General features: G+C 35.3%; 1 protein-coding gene across 4 annotated transcripts in view; it reads right to left on the reverse strand.

The window, feature by feature from the left end:
• Positions 1-25,273, reverse strand: part of ATRNL1 (attractin like 1) — a 492,744-nt gene that overhangs the window by 119,512 nt on the left and 347,959 nt on the right. For 3 of the 4 annotated variants that reach the window (XM_035547698.2, XM_050711915.1, XM_035547699.2), the window contains one exon: positions 8,741-8,848. The exons of the other annotated variant lie outside the window; for it this stretch is intronic. In XM_035547698.2, coding sequence (XP_035403591.1) covers positions 8,741-8,848 — 108 coding nt within the window. The remainder of the gene's footprint in view (positions 1-8,740; positions 8,849-25,273) is intronic. 4 annotated transcript variants of the gene reach the window in all.

Raw genomic sequence — 25,273 nt, forward strand, 5'->3', positions numbered from 1 at the left:
TACCTGTACAGGAACGTGCTCTGTCCTTTTTCTTGAAACTTCCCTGTGTAACTGGAAATTCAAGAGCCCAAAGCAAGCAGGCAAATGAAAGTTAGACACCACAGTTAGACACTTCCGTTGTTTCAGTATGCATTGTTGCTAGCTGGATGAACTGAAACTCGATTACAGAGCTAGGAAACAGCATTCAGGTAAACCCTACAAGGTAAAGCTAAGGACTACTAGCTGCCAAGTATCAGCCACCACATTATAGTGGCCAGTTACACCTGGAAGCACGGGAAATAGCTGATGAAAGACAATAGCTTCTGTATCTATTTATTCCTCTTTTCCTTTCCTTTTAAAGAAAGTTTAAAGAAAAGATGATAAATAACTTTTGATCTAAAACCAAAAGAAATACTCAGAAAACATGTACAACTAAAAAGAGGATCCTGTCAGAGAACGGCATGTACTAACCAGGTGAAAGGCCCAGTCAAAGAAACCAAGAAAAAATTCATTCTATGTGCTCTTTAGTTATCCTGAGAGTATAGTTACTTCCATGCTTTGGTGTATTCTGTTCAAACAATTCTGGAAAAATTACATTGTCATGGACTTGCTATCCAAAGCCAAGATTCCCATAAGCAAACTTTGTTAAAAGATAATCCTAGAGCTACAAACATATGTATTTTATTTTGCATTCACTGAATTTTGTATCTATCTACTTTATGAAATGAGATTTTATTTATTAATGTTAATGAATATAGGACACGTACAGTGTCATTTTTCATAACATTTACAGACACATCTAAACTCTTCTGCTTGAAAACAATCAGAATATGTATTTTTATACTTTCAATTTGCATCTATGCATAACGTAATACACCAATTTAACAATTTCTATTCACAGCATGCCAATATCGCTGAAACACCTACATTTAGCTAGTCAGCCAAAAATCCAGCTAATTGTTCCAATTGAGCATAAAATTTGTTGGCAATTTTGTTCAACACAAATCATATATTTCTATCCAAGCAATTTCTATAGTCATTTGATTATGCAGTACATGTGCAAAATAAATTTTGTGAAGTGGAAAGATACATTTTTATTAAAAAAAAATGAACAAAACCAGGTTTTCTGAACTGGATTCACAGGTCCTAGAGCACATAGGCTGTTAAGCAAACATTTTATTTTCTTGCTAGCATGAAATATTAGGAGACTAACTTGGAAGTATACAAATCTCCTATGCATCATTTTTAAGGCATACTTACAATGTCTGTTCACCCATTTGGGTAAATTGATTCGACAGAAATAAGCAATCAAACAAGAGAATTCAGGAACTAAAAATGTGTTTTCTGTGAGTTTAGAGACTGCGTGCATTCCAGAACCAACCTAGATTTTCCTTTTAAAAAATCATTTAAGGTAAGGATTCAAGACATCAACAAGTTTTGAGGTGTTGGTGTACATTTTAACAATTAACATAAAATAATTGTGGTCAGTATTAAAAAATGACTCAGCTTATTCCAGACAGCATTTCTCAGATTATTACATTCCACATATGCCAAAGGAGGGAACTATTTCTTATAAATCTTAAAATTTGTTAACTTGAATCCAGGCAAGGAATTGGACATCCACATAGTTAATATTGAATACAGATAGTAGGCACAACACAAAAAAAATATCATAGCAGTGACCAGTATGTGCATGCAACTAGATTAGGTGTTTGTTCTGAATCACAGACTCAGAACATTCACACATTGCTAGACATAAATTTGAGCAGAAGCAACCAAAGTTCTATGCAAATATAAAGATACTTGATCAGGCAGAGCTACACTGTTATATATGACCACTGAATTACACAATAAATAGTGTGAAATGTAAAATTTTTATTTCATGAAAAACATCATTCTGGGAGGGAGGAATTATTGCAGTGACAAAACAATTCTGCTTTCAGGTAAGTGCTTTTCTCTAATGAAAGAACTACAGAATGTGATTTTTGCATTTGATATAGCATGCCTCATACATTCTATCACAGAAGGATACCCAAGGAGAATCAATGCTTTGCAAAGGAGAAAAGAAAGATTTGAAAGTAGATTCAAAATAAAGTGACTCAATAGTTTAGGAGGAAAAAAAAAAAAAAAAAAGAGAGAGAAAAAAAGATAAACAGGACTGAAGCAATGGGCATAGAAGAATGCAGTGAGCCATCAAGGTCAAATTGTAGCATAAGGTAATGGAGTTCTTGAGACACTGTACCGCAAATTTAGCCTAATCCTTGAGTGATACAGAAAAAAATGGGAAATGTGATCCAATACAGATTCTTTTTTTCAGTGTCAGATGTATCATCTGACTACATTTCTCTGAGATCTAGTAGTTTAGGATGTATGGATCTTGAAAGGCTATAAAAATGGTAATGCACTGGTTAAGATAAGAAATAATTATATCATGAATATAAACTTCAAGGAGAAAAGTAAAGCTATTCCAGAATGAATTGGAGATTATATTAGGCAAACCGACAGTCATAGAGAGACTGGCCGTCAGAGATGACTTAACAATTTCTGATCTTCCAAGAAAGCTGAGGTTGTGAATCAATGAAGATAAGAACAACAGTGAAAAGAAGGGTCAGAAACATTCAGTAACAGAAAACTAATAGTGCAATGAAGGTAATTAAGGTGTTCAAACAACATAAATGGTTAATTTTCAGAGTATGCAGAAGGAAGAGCTAGGTGGCAATCAGAATCATAATGTAGGCAGAGCTGAAAGGAGAGAAGCTATTAGGTACATAGTTCCTGAGAAATGTTTGTCCAACCTGTTCTAAAAAACTTTCAATAAAAGAAATTCCATCACCTCCCCAGGCAATTGCTTCCAGTGATTCAGTTTTATTATGAGAAGTTTTTCCTGATATCAGTCCTAAGACTTTTCTACTACAATTTAAGTCCATTACACCTTTGCTGCCTACAGTGCACACAAAGAAAAAAATATTGCCCTCCTGATTGCTACTAACCTTTTGCATATTTGAAGGTTATTATTTTGACTCCTTTCAATAGTCTACTCCAATTTCCTTGACTTTTCCTTGTAGTCATATTTTCTAAGTCTCTGATTGCTCACATTGTTCGCAACCAGATTCTCTCTCCTCTGGTCCTCTTTGAGTTACAGTGCTACAAACTGGACACAGTACTTAGCCAAGGTCTTTCCAATGCCAAGCAGAGCTTGGCTTACAGACATACCATGAAAATGAGAAATGGAAAAAAAAAAGAATTAAAGAGAATTAGAGCTCTAAAATCATGCATATCCAACGCCTTCTAAATTACAAAAGAAACAATACACCCTTAGTTTCTGAATGGCATTAATAAGAAGTAACAGGATAGATGTCTCTAAACTGTTTCTGCTCCACTGAGTCCACCTATGGTTTTCCCAGGCCCTAGAAACATTCAGAACAATCTGCAATTTGTTCTACATGATTTCAGCTGAACTATTTCATGAGCTGCATCTATACCTGACACTGCACCTTCCTCAGCACTAATCATAAATACAGAAAAAGACAGAGAGATTAGCCAGCAAAACCATCTTTCCCCATCCAGGAGAATGTCTACTCTTCCCACAAGATAGCGCGGGATAATGTCTAGTTATCCCACCATAACAACAAAGAATAACCAGATCTGGTCATATTTTAAACAAAATTAATAATATTTTATATAATTAATCTGTTCTTTAAAGTTCCTGGAGTTCAGCTCCCTAATCAGTTTGCATAAGCCACACTTACAACTTTGTAAATTATATAGCATGACTTTTTAAGTAAGCAAAAAGTGCAAGTATAGTTGATAGCACCTCTTGCCAAATATATATTGCATTTATGGTCACTGAAAACAAGATGACCACTCTAGGGAAAATTTCATTGTCTTCAATAAATTATTACTCTCTTACAGTATCAGTTAATTTATCCTCTTTTACTGAGACTAAAATTAGGAACTGAGAATACTAGGAGGCAATTCGATGACCTGTAACATAGAATTGGGAAGACTCTGTTCCTTGATTTTAAGCATTATGTCATCAAAATAATGCAAGTGTAATGCTGAGAAAGCATATAACTTTTTTTTTTTTTTTTTGTACAAAATAGTGAAGTATGTTTAGGTTGCAGTTTCAGAAATTACTCATTGAATTTCCAAATTAAACAAGAAAATGAATGGAAATTAACTGTACTTATTTAAAAAGCAAGCTAAAAAGTCCTGAGACTATATTGGCAAGGGAAAAGAGCAACACAGCTTATTAGTATAAATTTCAGCTACCTAAACCCCCCACACCTCTGGTACAGGATTTTAGTGTGTTTTAATAAGTCACTCTGATTTCCAATAGCCATTCTTGGCATAAGGATAGCTACTGCTGTTGGTGCATAAATTCCAATTCTTCTACTCAAATAAATGAGAAATAATTGATTATTGTTCCTTTATACTTATCAGCAGTGTCTGAAATTCAAGACATATTTAATGTACCATAAATATTTCTTGCTACTTACTAGAGAAACAAGGACAGATTTTATGTGAATTTTAAAATTCTTTAGATCATCTTACCTTGTCAGAAGTAGAGAACAATCTAACATCTGTGACAATTCTACAAGAAATGCAGTAACTCCATGGAAAAATGATTGTAAGGATTACTGCATGCTTTTCTGCTGAAATAATTATTAAAGAACATCAATTTGAAAAAAGAAATCCCAGTCAGACTCTATAGATATCAAATGCATGATCAGCATAAAAGCAAATCTGCATTTGGTTCTTAAGCAGACAATAATACATCTGTCTTTACTCCAGCAGATGTGGCACAGTAGATGTTGCTGTTCAGAGACTTAGCATGACCTTACATTAGAATTTACAATAGTGCCCACCTTATCTCACACGCATAAAGAGTCTGTCCCTATTTCAAAAAAATGCATGGGCTATGAATGAGCTGAAAAGCACCCAGAAGTTAGGCAAAACAGGACAGGAAAAAAAAATATCTTTCCTCTTAACATGCAGGTAAGTAAAATGACCGTCAGCAGAACAGTGGAAGTGATCTTCAAAAGTGATTTGTATTTGGGGAAAAAAATATTACCTTATAGGAGGCATAGTCTATGAAGAAAGAACTAAAAAGCAGCATGTCCAGAAAAAAAAGAAAAGAAATAAATAATAATAATAATAAAACTTTATAATACTGAGGGCGTTGCATGACAAGAAGTATCATGTCTATTGATCTACAATGTTATTTAAATTTTTATGAATCTTGTACTGAAAAAAATATGGTGGTCTCACAAAATACCACAGTATTATCAGACTCTGGACAGGGAGCTTTTGATGCTTTCTTTCTCTGCTCCTTAACAGCCTGCACTACATGAAACTGTGAGCAGTGAGACCTCAGGAATTCCTTCTTTTCTTTAACCTGCCCCTGGATACCAGCTACTTCCCTGTACTCCCCCTTTGCCACTTCTCCTATTGGGACCTGGAGGCTCACTGCCCACCTGACTTCCCTACCTCTCCTCTACTGGCATAACTGTAGGGAAATGGCATCATAATGGAAGCAAATTATGATGGAGATTGGGGTTGGCATGGGTATTTTTTTCTCCAAAATAGGGCACAAGATTAGTATCATAAATATCAAGCTACAAGGACAGTAAGTATTGCCTCATACATTTAGAATTAGGATAGTACTGTGCTGTCAATATTATTAGCAGGATGGCGGCTGACGTGTAGGGACGGCTGACCAATAGGGAAGGAGGGCAAGGGAAAAACAAAGTTTGATTTTTCCTGTATTAAGTTTAAGCTGACAATAATGTATTTAAGAGCTGATATATAGCCAACATGCCAGAATGGATGACAAGATGAGACTTGGTAATGTCATGTTGTGAAATCAGTTCCACAGAAAGGAAGCCTGAAGAGGTAAAGATGGATGATTAATATGATTTAAATTGGGAAGAGCAAAGGCTATTGCCAGTGCCTGGAAACTACTCAGACAGCAGGAAACTGGAGGAATATGATGCAGATTATCTTTTTAAAATTATTTTTTATTTTCTTTTTAGGATACTGTCATTTTGTTGGCAAAACATTAAGAAAGACAGACTGGCTGGTAAAGACACCTCAAAATAACAAAATTTCAGCACTCTTCTGTAGTTCTCAAGATTTTAATTTGTTGTAAATTGTGGCTAATGTAAAATAGACCCAAATATTATCAGTTGTAGTATCAGTATCTAAAGTAGGCAATCATTGTAAATACAGTATCCATATTCTTACTTTTTAAAATACAGCTTCGAAACACTGGACAAAAAGTACCTCACTACTGCAAAATCAAATTTTATAGTAAAAAATTTCTTCCAGGTATTTAAAAATAAATGTAAATAATAAAAAAAACTAAGCAAATGACCATGTAGATAGTCATATGAGCATTGATATGCATGAGACCATCCATATAAATTTAGAACACCAGCTGTACAAAACCACCACCACATAAGTCAGATGACATTAATGAACAGCAGTCCTACTATGCGGTTGAAAGGGAGATGCAGTAATGTATGCAACAGTTCGATGACATTGCACTGTGTTCAAAGGGCACATGGATCAATACAATGTGATTGGAAGCACAGTGTCAATAAAAAGTATATCAATAACATCTAAAGTATCAGTGAGTAGCACACAACAATGAAATTATGAGGCTAAGGGTCACAATGCCCCACCATCACAAACTGGAACCCCTAATATGTCAGAGAAAGATCTCCTCAATGCTGGTGGAACATTTGGAAGGGAGTTACTGCATCTTGCTCAGTTTTTTTACCAAAAGAACTCTAATTTTAAATGATCACAATGGGCATCAGATATCACAGTATTATTAAAACAATTTTATGATTCTAATTTAATAAAACAAAGTTATAACTACTTCACTTTATCCTTTGTTTAAGCATTGTATCCTAGAATTGTGTGATCCAAATTCCCTTCTGCCCAAAAACAGAGTTATGACTGAACAGAATTGCAATTAAAACTTCTCGTGTCCTTCTTTTGCAAATTCAGGGAAGACCTGGAACAGAAGCTCAATATAGCACTTTCTTACAGAATATACATAAAAGGACAATCAATATCCTGAATCACATTCATTTAATCCTCAGCAAAATGTTTTGTTTTGATATAGAACAGTATATTTTAATTCAGAGGAAACTTTGAATGGTCTCCATTCTGTGCATAACTATATATTAATTAGTAAAAGAAAAAAAAAACACGCACACACACACACAAAAACCCTATGGTTACTGAATACTAAGCAATTACTAGAAAATGCTTAGTCTAGGAAGAAAAAGCTAATAAAAACTGTAAAATATAATTAAAATATTTTAGCATCTACCTCTTTTAGTGCTAAATAAAATACACTAGAGAAGAAAATGTGGCAATTAACTTGTGATGTTTACTTCTAAAGTTTAATTAAATAATCAGTATGTACAGAATTAGAGTTTGGACGCCTCAGCTCCCACTCATTGCCTCCCTCTGAAAAGACAACAGAGAAAATGTTCTCAGATGTCAGCACAGAAGCAATGAAAACACATTCCAAAAAGTTACCTTTTAACTACAGTGTACTTTGTCCTCAGTATGGAAGGCTGGAGAGGTCTTGTGTTCCACAATAAAAGGAGACAGAAATATGGTGAAGGGGTGGGTGTCTGTGTGTGTCCTAGTAATTTGGTCTGAAAATAACAAAGCATTGCCAAAAAGATATGGCATTTTTATGCACCATCTATTCCAAGTATTTAAATTATGTCAGCAAGAACAATTGTGATTGCTTCCTATACAGTAGCAGGACAGAGAGCCTCAATTTGATAAGTACTCAAGAGCTGATTCTTTTTCTTCCTGCTAGGAATCTGTTTTTCACATTGCTCACTTCTCCATAAACCTTAGAGATTTGATAGTGTATTTAATCTTCCATTGAAAGAGGCTATTGAGAAAAGTATGAGAAGCTTTGAATTTAAGAGGAATTGGCAGCAATGAAAAGTACAATCTTGAAAGATTTCAGAGCTATCACACCTCATTCTCAGGTCCCATCATAAATAAGATAAAGTAATAACTGTAAACACAATATTATAAATAAAATAAAGGAATAGAGGATTACAATCTACCAAAACCCCAACCTAGATTAGATATTCATTATTATCCACATATTGTAATTCTCCTATTTTCAGGTGAAACTTCCAGAATCTATTTCATGCATTATTACACTATTCCAGTATTACATTGTCTTGCATATTATTATTTCTTTTTCAATGGTCTGCAATTACAATAAAAGAATGCAGTAATGTAGCCATTATCTACAAACAAAAATATGCAGTATAGTCTGTATTCTTTAAACCTGTACATATAAAACAACATGGAAATGCTACTCACAGTTGCTTTATTTATTTATTTGTTTGTTTGCTGTAATATCTGCTAATTAAGATAGATGTTAACTAGGGGGCACTCAGTACTCGAAGGACTGAGCATGAGGTTTGCTTTCTCCTGTGTCTTGCATTCCTTCAGCTCATATCCATCAGGAAAGGAGTGCCAGGTGAGCTGACTGTCACTCCAGATGAGGCTAATAGATTCTCCAGTGGCTTTTGTTACAGCTCATGTCATGCTATTAAAACTATGCACCTTGAAAATGGCATAACATATGTAGCTGAGACTTGTCAGCTCCAGGTAATCAGACTGCTTGGTTTCAGAAGCAGATGCAGATGAGACTAACAATATAAATATGCAAATCACAATGGTCCCTTGTCAGCACCACTGTTCCTACCTCTAATGGCCCTCGTAGAAAGTCTGTTTGCTCAGCTCCTACTTCCAGTGCTACATCGACAGAAGCAAAGGGGCGGCTGGCCATCTGCTGTCGCTCCCGCATAAGTTGCTGATGGGGAAAAAACGATGTTTTAACAAAACATTAAAAAGTGCACCAGATATTAGGCTGCCCTACTATACCTCCCATTACAATGTTAGAATGCAAATAGCATACAAATAGTCACATTTTTAATATTAAAGGGAGAAATTTATACTAAAAGATTATCTTCTATATTTACTTGAGGAGTGAGCCTGGAGAGCTTATGTTGTCTACAAACAGTCTTTCAGCTTGAACTCTGATGAAGTCTCCAAATGAACACTCCCCTAACTGGCTATTCATTCAAAATAACTTTGCTATTTGTGCTAGTTGGAAACAGATATGGGAAATCTTTGGTAAAAATAGCTGAAGTCTAATTCCACTGATAAAGCATGCAGCAGAATACCTGCCAAGAACAAGCCCACTTGGCCTTCAAATTTTCATACTTCACTACTAAGCCAGATGGAGTTAATAGTGTCAGGACTCATAATTTTATGGAGCATCTTTCCTGCAGTTACTTAAATATGAAGAATAATGTGTCAGTACTGGGAAGCCTGCATCAGTATATTTGAATATGATCATTTATGCTCACAGAGCTTGTACTATCCCTTCCAATCATACCAGTGTGCACAGAAGTCCCAAGCAAAACCACAAAGCTAACTCATATTTCTTCTTCAATCTGTAATTATAATGCTTATTAAACCATGATGAATAAAAATGATGACCAGCACTAGATATTACAGATCTTACTTCACTGGTTCAGTGCAACTAATAAAAGCATTATTAAATATTTAAAGTGAATGAGTCGTGCAATTAAAGTCGTGTGCTCCTTCAACTGAACAGGATGTCACAGCATCTTGAAAAGACAAAACACTTACAAAAATGTTTTATTAGAAAAGATCTAAGTTTCATTTTCTTCGTGGTTTTCTCCCTATTACTTCTCTGGAAAGCATAAAACATTAGAAACTAGCATTTGTAAATGTAAATGACACTTGCACTGTGACGTACTGTTCATAAAAGCCTTTGAAATAATAAAAGGAATACAAATACTTGCCGGCAGCTTACTAATAAACACTCTTGATTTAAGGCCTGTTACAAAGCAACAAGCTCACTTTGTAATACCTTGTGCATTTTTTCCTTGACTTGCGTTTTAAGATTGTCTTCAGAAATCTAAAGTAGCACTTCCACCATTAAAATCAAAACTGTACAGTATTCTCCTAACTCATACCTAGTACATTCTCAAGGCCTGTTTTTGGTTTTTCAAAAAACAGGCACTGTATTTCCCAGTGAGCATCCACACAAATGGGCCGTCAGCATATCGTATCAAGGGGATAATTGGTGTCTGTGATATGTCTGTGGACTTTATAGTCAATAAATAAATAAAAGCTTAATTTGAATATATAGATGGTTAAAAATAGGTTTTCAACCCTTCATTTAAAAATGAAACCAGTGGTTTCTGATTTACATGAGTACTGATTTGCATCAATACAATATTCATAGATTTACAGCCAGAAATAACTGCTATGGCTCTCAAGTCTTACCAACAACTTGATAAACACCACAAAAATTTAAAGTATAAAAATACTGAGTCCCTACATGCTAAAATGACTATATCTAACTCATTTTCTTCCTAAAACAAACAAAAAAAATAAAGAAAACAATGTTATTAGAGTAGTCCTGCCATATGGAACTCATTACAGTATTTTAATTGCATTGAGCTATTGGCAAATGCTTACATTTTAATAGGAAACCAAACATTGTTTTAAACAAATAGAATTGCTTGGGGAAAGTAGTTAAATGAGCAGAATAACCTATGCTCCAAATGCACAAATGATTATTTAAAAAATTTAGTCAATACAGATTACCAAGGAATGAGTATTTGATATGCTCACAGTTTTTTAAGGGTAGAAGTTTTCTTCACCTCTGCTTCTAGCCATGCATTCAGTAAAACTTTTTCATTCACAAGGCAGTTGCTGTAATTTTGATACTCTGTCATTTACGAATAGTACTACAAAGATTAGTACTATGAAGACTCTTAATTAGCTCTGTAAACAAGAATGAACATTTTAAAAGGTTCAGCTCCCCATGAAGTGCTGCTGAACTGGCAGCTGAGCATTTCACATCAAAAAAAAAAAAAAAAAAGTGCTCTATTCAAAATACTACTTCTTTCTGTTCAGCATTTTAAAGCTTGCTGTAAGGTGCAGCAGAGGAAAAATAAATGGGAATGAGGAGAAAAGCAGTAAGATATTATGATGCTTAAAATCAGTTTTGTAGATAGTGAAGGTCACTAACTCCCACCATTTGCAACTGTTCATGCATCAAGACTATGAAAAAGGCAAACTTCCAGTCATAGAAAATGTTGTGAGCTAGGTTATTGCCTCACAGGCGGCATTCAGGTGTGACACCCTGTGCTCCAGCCACATGCTGGTTGCACATAGTTCATTCAGGTATGTGGAAAACCCTGTAATTCACCTACTAGGTCAGGAAACAGAGAAACTCTCCAAGAATTTATCCAAACATGGGTATTATAAGAAGAGGGAAGAGACTCTTCCTGAACTTTTTCGCAACAGTCAAAGAAATGAAAAAACACGTAGATTGCATCACAGATCAGGTAGAATAAACATAGGAAAGCAGGAATGGAACTACACTGGTTTTGCCATATATACATACTAAAAAAAAATAAAAAAATTACTGCATTTTAAAATCATACCAAAAAATAAAAATCCCAACATACTTCTTCAGTAATGGGATACTTCACTTGGAGACAAAAAATAGATGGGGATTACTACAATATTTAAATATTGTATCACAAATTTAATTTATAATATTCAGAATTAAGCATATGCCTAAACATTCACTTAGACTTACGGGAACTTCAAAACCTAAATCTCTCAGCACAGGACTGAGAAAGTCAATGGCCTCTATCTGGCTGACCAGACAACTAATTTCAAGCTGTACCATAACTTAAAATCTCTTTAAGCTCAAGAATATTGACGAGATTTGTTTTTTAGGTGTCTCTGTGTTTTGTTTTGTTTTTTTCCCCAATAATTTCAAAGTACTAAGTTTTTAATTAATTTATATTTATGTAATAGTGTTTTTCTGAAGTATAAAATTGTGTTTGTCATCAATGAAGAACAATAATATGTTAGGGTAGTATAAATTATTTCACCCATTTCTCACTCAAAACCTATATAGTTCAAGAACACTTCTTATGAAACAATCATTTTTGGCATAATTATTTCCTTGTCATGGAAACATACATTTCACCAGACTTTCCATGGATATGTAGACATCTTTATCACTAGTTATTTTATTTTTTAGTTTTGCTTTGCTAGTCAAGTAAGAAGAACAGAACAGAATGACCAGTTTCCCTATTTAGAAGTACATAACAGGGAAATATCTGGGTATTACAATTAAATTTTACTGTTGATCAGAAAAAAATAAAAAATCTCATGGGGGACACTTCTCTGATAAATGCAGTTTGGAGGGAATTAAAATGTTCCATAGGATCTTGTGCAATAAGAAAATGTATCTGTTGAAAAGTCCTTATTAAGTACAAATGTTTCTTTTTTCTTTTTTTTTTTTTGTTTTGTTTGATAACATTCAGACTTACATTCAAAACATTTTGATGCCAATAATGTATTCATGTATAATAAAACACAATGCAAAGCACATATTGCAATGATTTAACATTATCAGAATACACTTCAGTAATCCCAGGCTTACATTTTTCAAGGCTTTTGTGTTTTAGGTAGTGTTAACATTTTGCTTCTCTTTCCTGTTTAGAAGATTGCTTCATTCCTCCCTCCCTCTCCCTCTCCCTCTCCCTCTCCCTCTCCCTCTCCCTCTCCCTCTCTCTCTCTCTCTCTCTTTCTAGGAATAGGATACTGTTCTTTTGACAAGCACTGCTTTTTTCTATGCTCCTCTAAAAACCCTAATTGAAAAAGCATGAGATGTGAGGAACTAGGACAGGTGTACTTTTCCTTTGTTGGACAGTAACAGCCAATCTTGAGAGACTGATAGGTTAGGATAGCTAAAAAGGATGAAACCACTTTAGTGCCATAACAGGATGAATAAAGAAGTCTTTTCAAAGATCCTTCTGATGAGGGTTGGCACCTTAGTTTAGTCTATTAGTTAGCAAGGTCTATGTTAAAGAGTGCACCATAAAGCATGCACAGACCAGTGTGTATGTCAAAGTTCATGGGACAGCTTGACAGCTAGGGTGGCCAAGCACTTCTGAAATGTTAAGGAGACTTCTGACAGCCAGACCAAGAAAGCCTTCCTTTTGGCTGTTTAGAGGCAGGCAGTCTCAGTACCTTACTTCAGAAATAAGGAAGGATACGGCAGTTGAAAGGGTGACAATTATTTTAGCAACAACATAATTCTGCCTAGGTTTTCTTCCTTCACATCTTAGATTTTATTTATCCCCCCCAACAAGATTACTACCAACATTATATCAGTTCGTGACTGACTCTGCCCCAAGATGAGTATTCAAAACCTTGAAGAGCAGTGATTCTGTGCTCTCTCGGCAACTTTTTAGTCACACAGTTTTTCCAAATGCCAAATCTGAAATTCCCATTCTGCGTATTCATCACCCATCTCTGACTTGTCTGCAGTTACAGCTTGGTTTCCTCCTCTCCTGTTTCTGTGCTGTCAAATGCTGATGTGAATAACACCAAAAGGCTAAAACAAAAGCATTAACAATGCCCGGTGTTAGATGACATTTCAAGAAAAAGTGTTTGGAATGAGAAAAAAATGTCAAAACATCAATAACAGTTGCATTGACTAATTTATGACCACATTGCATTTGAAAAACTTCAGGGGTAAAAACAAATATATATGTAATTATATATAAGTGGACAGTCCTGCAAAAATTGACATTTTCTATAAGCCATATAATTTAGTCATTCATACATATTCTTGATTTTTATTTATTTTTTTATTGCCATACCTAATCAATAGAAGTAACTTAAGTGGGTTTGAGTGGCTACAGATCTCACTGGACCACACACATATTAGTTAGAAACAGAATTTATTTCCCTTTGAAAATCCTAAATTCTCATTTTCAAACTGAATTGTACATAATTCAATGTAGCTCTGATTATTTGGTTTAATTTGCACAAAGATTGTCTTCTCTGTAACTTTTTTCATTGTAACTATTGGTGTTACAAATCTCTTCAAATTAAATGAGCTATTTACATAGCTGGAAAGGAGAGGAATTTCTCATTTATGTGTTGAATAACCTACTTGGTTAATTTCCAAATCAGATGATTTCATGGGAATGGTGTATCTATGTTGTCACTTCTGAAGTGAACTAAGCTCCCTATTCCATTATTGCAGGAGATATGGTGACTTTAAGAAGCTGGGCAAAAGGCACCATAGGGAAGCTAGCAGCAGGAATTTTCATGCTTATGACAGTAGTCTTCCAATCCAGATTCACTCATTCTCTCCATCATGAACTTCCTAAATAACCCTGATAACTTGCCTTCCTTGTGCCTCATTTACCAGTCTGTTAAGTGGGAAGGGCTCTGACATGAGTGCATTCAGGTAGGCAATGAGATATTACAATGATCGCTACAGGATAACGTGCTATTTGCACTGCAAAACAGACTCTATAGAAAGTTCCTAAGATATCAGAGGCTATTCCATGCCACTTTCTTTTAAAATTGCCTGAAGAAAAAGCGCTTTCAGGTGTGTGCAAAGTCTGTCATGGGAAAAAAAAAAGAGAGGAGTTATACCTTTTGTCCTAGCTTTGCACTGAATAAAATGAAGGGTTATTTAAACTAGACATAGTCCAGCAAACAACAGCTAAGACATACTTAAAATACAGTGTACACATCCCAAAAAATAACAGTTCCAAAAGGTCAAGTTTTTATGTATCCCTTTTGGAAACCAAATACCAGTCGTCTGTAATTTCCCTTGAACAAATCAAAAATCAGAAAAAAAGATGAGCCCTGAAAAGGTCATTTTGTTGCTAGATCCAAGGAACAGACATTTTATGTATTGCACATTAGTAAGCAAAGAGCAAAATGTGAATCTGATGTGACTTCAGGTTTAGGAATAGAATAGAATAGTTCTGGAACAGAATTCCCATCTCTAAATGACTGAGTATAAAAAGCTGGGTATTACAGTGGAAATGACACACTGGTTTATGCTTATTTGCAGACAATTTATGACAGAAAGCTCGTGTTACAATGAAATTCTGATCAATCCTTCAGATATTTTCCCTAAGGATTAATTTTGCATAGGAAGATTTTTTCTGCTGTGAAGAATCAATAATAAGCTCAAAATTCAATTCTATACCACATTTCACTACTTTCAAATTTAAGAAGTGCTATACAAGACCTAATCCTATTATCTTATTTAGATCACTAGGAATTCATGTTGTGCATTTCCATAGCTCTGTAACAATAATCACTCTAAACGTTCCTCAAGACTTAAGTCTTTTTGTAGGCCTTGCTAACCCGAGAACCGCACTCTTTTTCTTAATCAAGTGGGTTTAGAAAATCCTTTCAGCAAACTGTTATTTTGCTGTTAGCTAGAAGATCCATTTTCAATTAACATAAAGTTTCTAAAAATACTTATTCTGCAAACTAATTCTGTGTACAAAGAAAAAAGAGAACCAGAGCCACTAATTATATATGTTAAAATGTTTCCACATAAGACATTCCACTGTATTTGCCCAAGGACAGTTATTTATAAATGAATATATTAAAATATGTGTTAAAATTAATTATTTCAGAATATGAAAGTGAGATTTGAGTATCATATTATGCAAACTACTCTTTGGAACTCTTACATTTACAATGTGTCACATAAATGTTTTTCAAAATGTCTTCTAAAGAATTATTAACTCTGATAGTGTAGTACTTATGTATAAAGTGCCATGTTTATAAGTGGAATAGACACAGTATTAAACTACCCTACATTAAAAAAAAAATAAAAAAATCAGTGCATCCTATCCACATTATTAAGCTACTGTTTTTAAAACGAGGTATCATGAATGTTACCCATTATTATCACAACAGTTAAAAACTGTTTTAGTTACTTACCTTAGACAACAGAAGTCAAACTTAGAATTCCCAGTTCTCAAATCAAATTTTAGTCTATCCTATAGCAGCAATTCAGATTGCTTTAAAGATAGTAAACACAGTCTAATAAAAGAAACTGGGTGTAAGTTGTACCACATAAGATCACTTTGTTCATCTCTGTGCATTAGTTCTACACAAAGGCAGGTTGCAGTGTGATTATGATCTTTCTGGCAGATACACAAGTTTCTAAGAAAGGCCCCAGTGATGGAGGTTCCCCAGTCACTCCAAAACTCCGGAGTGCCTGACAGCCCCCAGGTCAGAAAAGTCTTTTCTAAAATCTAAATTAAATCTCCATGCTGACATTTAAGCTAAGTGCTTCTTGTCCTGTCTATATCTGAGGAAAAAAAAAATTACTTTTTTCTCCTCTATAGGAGCTCTTTATAAATTTGAAGTTTCCCTTCAGCCTTCTCAACTTCAAACGAATGTGGGTGTACAAGTATTATTTCACCATGCTTGCTCCCAGCTTCAGTGCTCCCCTCTGCACTCTCCAAGTGCATGACACCCTCATTAGATAGTGGAGCCCCAAACCTTACACAGCAGAATAGACAGGTCACTTCTCCAGCCTTACAGATCTTTTTGCTGATAGCATTATGCCAGTACCTTTGCAAAGACTTGTATTTCACTTCTGATCCATAATTCTACCTCATTTTCTGAATATTCTTACCAAGCTTGTTGCCCATTTGCCCCTACCATTTTTTTCTGCAGATGCTTATATCTTCCTCAGAGCAGAATCTTGTATTTGCCAACTACAGAATTGTGGAATTGTAACTTTCCAGACAATTATTTCAGATTCTCTCATCTTCTTCTGTACAGATTGCAATTCTGTCCTGCAAGACAGAATGTTTTGCAGACTCTCTTACTTCAACTACATATGTAATATGTACAGCTACATACGCAATAGCCATGGTCCATTACTTAAATACCAGAATCTGATCACAGCACAACCCCCCTTGATACATCTTTCCCTTTTCACACTGGAAAACTTACAACTAACTAGCCTAAGAACACAGTTTACATCATAACCCAAATGTCAATAATTTTGGCCTGATCATGCTTCTTCAGGTTGTTTATGAGAGTTATGTGAAACATTGTCAAAAGCCTAGTAGAAGCAATGCTATATTGAGTCTCACTTGCCCTGTCTAAAGTATCAGAGAAAACCCTTACAGGCTCAGATCAGATCAGCACATCAGCCAATTCCCTAAATGTTCTAGAATAAATTTCACAAAATCATTAAGTTTGGAAAAGACCTCCAAGATCATCTGGTCCAACTGTCCCCCTACCACCAATATTACCCACTAAAGCATGTCCCTAAGTACCACGTCCAACCTTTCCTTAAACACCCCCAGGAACAGTGACTCCATCACCTCCCTGGGCAACCCATTCCAATGCCTAGAACAAGTCTGGAAAGGGACAGCCAAGAAGGCTGGAAAGAGACAACTCTAATTTATATCTTACCGAGGACATTACCATTAAGAAATGTAAACTGGTGATGTACTGTGACTGACTGATGCCTTTAAATGCTTTCCAACTTCAGTTCTTAAAGTACTAAATAAAATAACCATTGATTTCAGTGCCTTACAAAGGGGACCAAAAAGAGGTGGATTTACCTGTAGCCCTGCCTGTGTCAGGATGGAAATGACCTGATGTAAATGGATCCACAGTGAAAGGAGCTGTACAGCCTTGCCATTGCAAGCTGAGTAGGCATGCCATACTAGCCTGTGCTACTCTGATAATTCTTACAAAATCTGGGCTTGCGTTACTTCCTATTGCAGTAGGCACCAGATTAATGGCCTCCCTCTTAATTAAAAAAATGAGACTCATCCTGCCAATGATAGCCTTTTTATTGCAACTGTCCCATCCAAGAATAGCTCTAAATCCAAAATTTTTAACATCAACAAAATCACAATTCATTTGTAAAAGCATACTTTTAAGTTACATACAGGACCAGGAAATCTGGTTGCTCTGATCATACAGAAAATCATCACAAGAAATCCTGTCCATCTGGCATTTTCAGAGAGAAGGCTTTTAGCTAACCAATGTAAAACTAGGATACTGATCTGAAATTTGGGTACTTGTCCAAAAAAATATTCCAAAGTTCACAGATTTGCTCACCATACCTAGTACTTTCAGGTCAGCAAGAATTTGGCACACACTGCTAGTGGGAATGGCATGTGGCCATAGCCAACTCATTTTGTGCAGGGGAGTGAACGGCTTTGAAACAGATGCAGTTCTGCTATCTGATCAGAGTAATAATGTGAATTAAAGCAGCTCTCCTTCATTCATGCTGTTTTTTTCATTTGAGTCAACAGATTTAGCAGATGTGAGATGTTGCACCTTTTAATGGTGGTTGCTCAAAAGTACTTGAGCAATTAGTTGATCACAAAGCTTTCACTTTGGCTACAGAACTAAGAGAGCAAGGGAACTAACCATCTCTTACATTTGAAAGAAACCAAGAAATCAAGATGGTTTACTCTGAGTTCAACTATCTGGAACAGGAAAGCATCAGTAACAGGAAATGGCTGAGATAAGGAAGCCTGAAGTTTGCAATACCTTAATGGAGAATTATTTTAAGAGGTGAACTGTGACCTAGTAAGCTACAACTATTGAAGGGACTAGAACCTGTCTAACCTCCTAAAATATTTAAACATCAGAATTTCATAAATTTGAGCTTTCAAGTACTAAATAACCTAGTTCTACAGTCTAAAATCCAGTTCTGGAATAAGATGCACAACACTAATTGCAAGAAACCATCCTGGCATCATCTGTAGCACCAAACGTCAAGTTGTTATTCTCATTATTTTGATAGTAATGTTGTGCACACTGCAGCTGCAAAAACAGAAATCAGACTTTCTGGTAGCATTCCTAGAAGGGGTTCCACCAATCCGTGCGTGTACATACTCTATGGATTAGAAAAAATACTATAAAGGAGTTCACCTCACTGGTGCCACACAGACTTTCAATATAAAAGTGACAGAGAATGTAAATCAAAGTGCTCTGGCATTTTAAGCTCCAGTCAGACTGTTTCAAGAGAGAGAAGTGAGACGATTTAGAGTTCATCAATTATATCACATCAAATTAGCCTCCATCACTAGCTTGGCTCGACAGCTTTCATCTATTCTAATTTACAACAGAGAGGACAGCCAAGTACAGGACTGTGGCAATGACACCGTCAAAGGGAAGCACAGCAGTTCTTTGCAAGAATGATATGCATTTCCAGCAGCAGCTTCAGCTGGGTCAAAATCTCCAGCCCCGTTTAGTTTCCTTCATTTGGTTTGATCTGATAACCCTCATCCTGACTTAAAGAAGCAGTGTGCTAAACATCTTTTTAGCAGTCCTCCAGTCACCACCTTTCCACAGGCACTGTTCTGTATCCCTCAACATTACAAACTGATTTACCTCTGCAGTTAAATCCTTAAAATAGATGAGGCACTACTGGATTGCCACTGTAACTGTATGTGGTAAGTACATAGGTTAGCTATTTTAAAGGAAAATCACTATCAGTAAATTGTTAGAATTTGCCTTCCAACTGATAGACTTTAAATTTGAATTTGCCATGGTTATTTGAAGACACTGACAGTGCAGTAACTTAAATCACAGCAAAACAGAGAAAAGCATTGCAGAACCTTACACAGATATCACTTTACAAAATATTTTAATATTAAGAATTCATTTCTATGGATGTCATAAGCACTGTGCATCATTTAAATTGCAGTCTAGAGGCTCAGATGGATTCACATGGAAAACAGGCCTTTTGCTGGCCCTCTGCATAGTGGAGAACTCACACAAGAAGGATGAAATGCCATCTTTACTGTTTCTACCACAATAAATACTAAGAAAGAATCCAAAAGAACAAAAAGACTGTTTTCTGCATCCAGTTTCCCTCATCTTCTAATTTATTTTTATTTTTTTAACACAGACAGATGAAAATAGGCATTTAAAAATTCCCAAATTGCAATGATTGTATCAGAACGAGCAGACTTCCAAAACTGCATTTCCATCCTCTTCTATCACAGTTTCTGCATTATGTGCATCTCTCTTGTACCTGCTTTCTTCTAATACGATTTCTTTCCAAATGAAATATTGCAAGCTTTAGGCAAGTCAAGGTCATCCTTCCCTTTGCCATTCCTGTACTTTCTCCCCAACCTTGACTTTACTGGTAAAGACTTTAAGCAGTGAACTAAAAATAAGATTTCAATGTAAGGCTTAAAGTTGTTTTAATAATTGTATCAGATTAAAATGCTTACGGAAAATTATCAGTGTTCCTGACTGCTAATTTTTAAAGACTCTTGAGTGATTTCAAGACCAGTAAATACTAAGTAAAAGCTTAGAAACAGTATTGTCTTTTACCTGGAATCTTAATTTGTTCCTTCTTTTAATATGCAATCTTATATAGCCTGTATAAAGAAAAAATGAATATAACAAAACGTACTCCTGACTTTACTCTTGCAAATCTGAAAACAGGACATTTTTATTCTTCAAAAAAATGTACCTTCTGTATGGGAATCTTTTACCTGCATTAGAAAGCGCCATAAATTTTTCAAGAATGTGGACTTGTTTTCCATTATTTGTTCCAGCTGGAGACATATTGGTTTTAAATGCCAGGGAACCTGCTATGTGTTAATGGATTTTATACGGGCATCTGCTAAATGTTTTCAAGTTTACACCATCATAATGTATGAGACAGCTGGAATTTCATTAATTGAAATTTATTTACCAAGAAAAAAACCAACAACATCCTTAACTGGAAGACAAAAGAAAACAAAGATATGATCTATGAGACAAAGGTGCCATACCTCTCAGTGATTCTTTTCAACAGACCTGTATTTATCACAGTGCAGGCAAAGCAAGGACTCACCCTAGGGGCTTCTAAAACAAAGCATGACAACTATGATTTGGCTAATTAATTTTCCTAACTCATTTGGAGTTGAGGGAAGTATGCTAGAGTATAATGTTTAAATTTTCCAACATAAGGTGTTTTGGTTTTGTTTCTTACATGGAGCTGTAATAACCTAGTATCTGTTATGGTTGCTTGATTATGAACATGGAAAACGTTATTTTCACTCACATTAAATATTGTTATTTAAGTAGGAGTGTTTTACAAATGCATATGAATTCAGGATGACATTCACCTCTGCAGAGATACATTTACATTCTGTCTTGGGTCTAAATGGAGACTAGCAAACTTTCTATCTTTGTATATGTGAAAGGACCACTCACATTAGATTTCATAATTTCAATATGGCAAATGATAGGTAGCCCTGCAGAGGTCACTCCTACCTGTGAAGCAGAGATCAGACTTTTCTTTGTGAAGGTAAGCTGGGTGATCATGATTATGCATTGTATAAGACCACTGGAGGGGTGTAATCATCGGGAAGGATTCTCTGATCCTTCCCTGCCACACAGACGTAGAGGTGGAGTACACAAGTCATTAAAGGTACTACAGGAAAATCTTCTGGATAATGTCTAAATTGCAGGCTTCCTGCATTGGTGGAGAACTCTTTCTCCAATGGTGTCCACGACTTGTCAGTGCTCAAAACAAACTATTCAGATTCAGAACTGGGTACATTGCTCATAGGTGAGATTGAATCACATAATACAGATTTTTAGCAGCTTCTCTACCATGAGGAAATCTTGCTTTGGTTGCACAGTAGAACTATTCCTTATGCCACAACTGTAGGAAGAGTGCAGTGTGGGATACTAATTTGGAAAGCCCAATTTGGAATCAGAGATCAGAAATCAATGCAGGCAGCTTGGCATTATTGGATTATGGGTCTTAAAGACTAGCATCAGTTGGTTTTATTTATTTATTTATTTTTATATACGCAACATTAACATTTTATCAGGAAAAGGTAACAGGAAAAGCTTGGAGCAGAGACAGGTTCCTTCATTATAGGCAGAGGAAGACTGAACAGCCATACTCAGTGGATTATTAAGATCAGTATTAGTAGATTAAGAATATACATAGCCATAGGTTACTGTAGTTATATAATGTCCTTTATGGGCCTTTTTGACGGTCAGTCATAACAGCTGGGTAGGTAGTTCCAAAAAGGTCCTAAAAATAACATTGTTATATTTGGCAATTGACTACTTTTTTTTTTTTTTTTCCAAACTTATACATTTTTCATAATGCAAAAAACGATATTATCCCCACAGTTTATTTCATTAACATGCTATGAATACATAGCTGAAATATGTATTATGAAGTATATAAGCACCCCAAAATGGCTGTTTAACTTACACACTTTTGGCAATGTTCTAACACAAAAGGTGGGCAAACATAGCATTAGCAAATTTAGTTTCGTGTAGGCATACCCTTGTACCTATAAACCATTCGTGGTAAAACTACAGCTTTCTTAGAAAAGATAACCTAATAATACTGGAAAAGTATTTGAATATTTGCCTTGCTTTATAATTTTTCAGCATGTTGTTTTTCTTCCATTTCAATTTTAATGAATGAATCCTGTGATTTCAACAGTAAAGATTTGCTTGCAGTTATATTTCACTGGCCTTTACACTAACGTGCATACACTCCTGTCCTACAGGCAAACATCATTTTTGAATTTCTCAGTCTTTGATGGAGGGAAATTTTGACCTAATTCTCTGGAGCTTTAAAGGCAAAAGATGCCAATGATTTTTAAACATGACTTTTTAAAAGTCAGTGCAGCAAAAGGTGCTCCATGCTCTAACAAAAATAAATAATAACGATGAATATAAATAAATATATTTAAATTCTTGCAGATTAATTTATTTTCTTTGAAAGTGAAACCACTCACATCTCATAAATGTAATCTTCTATTTACCATATCAATACTTTGGATACATTCTGACTATACCAATTAAAATAACTTGAGATTATATCTATTTTTCTGTATTATATAAGATGGTACCAGAGGCGTCATGCTTTTTTCTGAGAAAGGCAAAAATGTCTAATAAATACCTTAAAATGTATTCTCAGCTGTAGTCTCTTTCTATGCTGAAAATAAAATAGGTCCCACTGACCTGCAGAGTACCCAGTATTTCTGCAAATAAGTATATGTATGATCCAGCAGAGATTTATAAAATACAGTTTGATTTTAAAAAGCTATGGCTTTTTTGATTCCAAAAGCACAGGGTGCATGATTTAATGCTCAACTTGGAAATGAATGATGTTTGTATCTGAATTAGTCTAGGGAAAAAAATAAAAATCATTGGAACTCACTGATGCAGGAGCAGAGCTTCAGATAATGCACTTCAGCTACTTAGTCCTCTCTTCATTTATACTCAACGAGTCAAGGTTTACTGCAGCTAAGAATGTCTTTATTTTTTGTTTGTTTGTTTTTTAATTCCCTGCATACTACCAGTCACAGATCAGACCCTTCTTAAATAATGTCCTCCCCAATTTTCAGAAAATGAAACCTGACACATATAATGTGAACTACACTGGTAGTTAGAGTTTGTTTTACTCAGAATGACAAGGCCCAAGATATGCTAAATCAGGATCATATACACTAGAAATATGAAAACCCGAAACAAGGAAGATGCTCTGTACAAGCTGTAAAAATATATTTATTTTTCTCAGGTCTTTAATTCCTATGTCACCAATGTGATAAAAAATATGAGATGGCATTTTGCATTTTATCAATGAAATATAACCGTTCTTTTTAGTGCTCAATTAATGATAAATTATGTTTTTTTCTAATAATTTTTCAGCTCTGTTTTTTCAAATATTTTTGTTTTCAATCACTTGTTGACAAATGGAGACCTGTATATATTATTTTACAGTTTGATTCACCTTGTCTTGAGTATTAGCATATCAAAATGTTTAATTAGTTACATGGATTTGCATGAAGGAACATCCTCCAGTATCAGAAGTAAAGAAAACACAGTTAAACCTCACAATAAAATTAAAATTTTGCCTTTACCTTTTCATCTGCTATTTATATTGCGCATCTGAATGTTTTTAGTTTAATTAGAAGATTTAAAACATTCTTCATATTCATTTTAATGTAAAACATACATTAAATATTAGCAATATGTAGGAACACATTATTATGTTCCTATTATGTTGAGCGACTGATATAGCCACACCAGCACAAGTAGGAATTATACCACCATTTACTGCAACTACAAGTAGCAAAGAATGGGGTATTGGCATTATTTTTTTTCCCAGAGTATAAAATGGGTTGCTCCAAACACTGATTTAGGTCTAAAATGTTTAATGTGATTTTTTTCTCTAAGTCAAAGGCTTACATGGAACGAAGGCAAACAATTTACAACTAAATGCCAACACATATTAAGCTTTCACTGGTGAGTGAACAGGGCATTGTAATGCAGCTGGAAAGTCAACTGAAGAATCATGTTGGCAACAGCCCGCTAGACAACGGAAGATACCTATAAGACAGTTTCCTCTTCTGGAAAAAGTGTCTTGCCACTCAGCAATACACAATGAGAGTGGAGATGGAGGAAAGCTACAGCTAAACCACATAACACGTTTCCATGTGGTGCATGACACTGGGTAGTGAAGTCCAATTTTCCAGACAACTCCTGTGTGATAGGTAGAAATGCACTCTTTTGGATGGAGGTAATCAATCACATTTGCTCTACGCAGTACAGCACTGTGGTGTCTGAACCTCAGGAAGAGGCTGCGCCTGGATGGAACCCAGGCTTGAAGCTGGACATGGAGAATGAAGAACTAAACTTCATGCTAACAGGAATTACAACTCTCAAAAGGTATTGCACCATTGACCAGAGTCAATGCTCACCTGACCCAAAACAAAGTAATTCAACATCCCATTTGCTCATTGGAAATTTTCCCTAAAATCTCTCTCTTCTCATACAAAGTTGACGTTTAGATTAGGTAAATTTTTTTTGAAAAGGAAAATATTATTCACTGTTTAGCCCCTGTAGCAAACAATAAGAAACATTTAGCACAGGGAACACTGGCATCACACCTAGGATTTTACATGCTCTGTTCATATGTCAAAGTCATTCAGATATGTTTCTAATCCTAACATACATCACAGCATGATGGGTGCTATAAAATAAACAATACTGAACTGTTTGGAGTGAGACATAGCTAAGAGGAGAGACTACTGAATTTTATCTACATTTTTTTTGCTAGTCTTGTACTTCCAAACAATGTTTTGGCCCTTCTTCATACAAACCGCAGATCAGCAGCTGTGATTCAGCTGCACAAGCAGCTCTCATATTTTCGTCTCCTGGGGCACTGCTTCTCCAGAAGCAAACTCATTTCATGTCACCTCAGCTGCCACTGGCAAACTTGCCTCAGTGCAGAAGAATCATGCTGTGATGTGATGAGATCTAGCACTCCCTGAGCACGTCATTTATTCTTCTGATGAAGCAACAATAGTGGCTGGACTCACAGTTA

This window comes from Cygnus atratus, chromosome 7 (genome assembly GCF_013377495.2).
Source record: "Cygnus atratus isolate AKBS03 ecotype Queensland, Australia chromosome 7, CAtr_DNAZoo_HiC_assembly, whole genome shotgun sequence".
NCBI classification, from domain to species: Eukaryota; Metazoa; Chordata; class Aves; order Anseriformes; family Anatidae; genus Cygnus; species Cygnus atratus.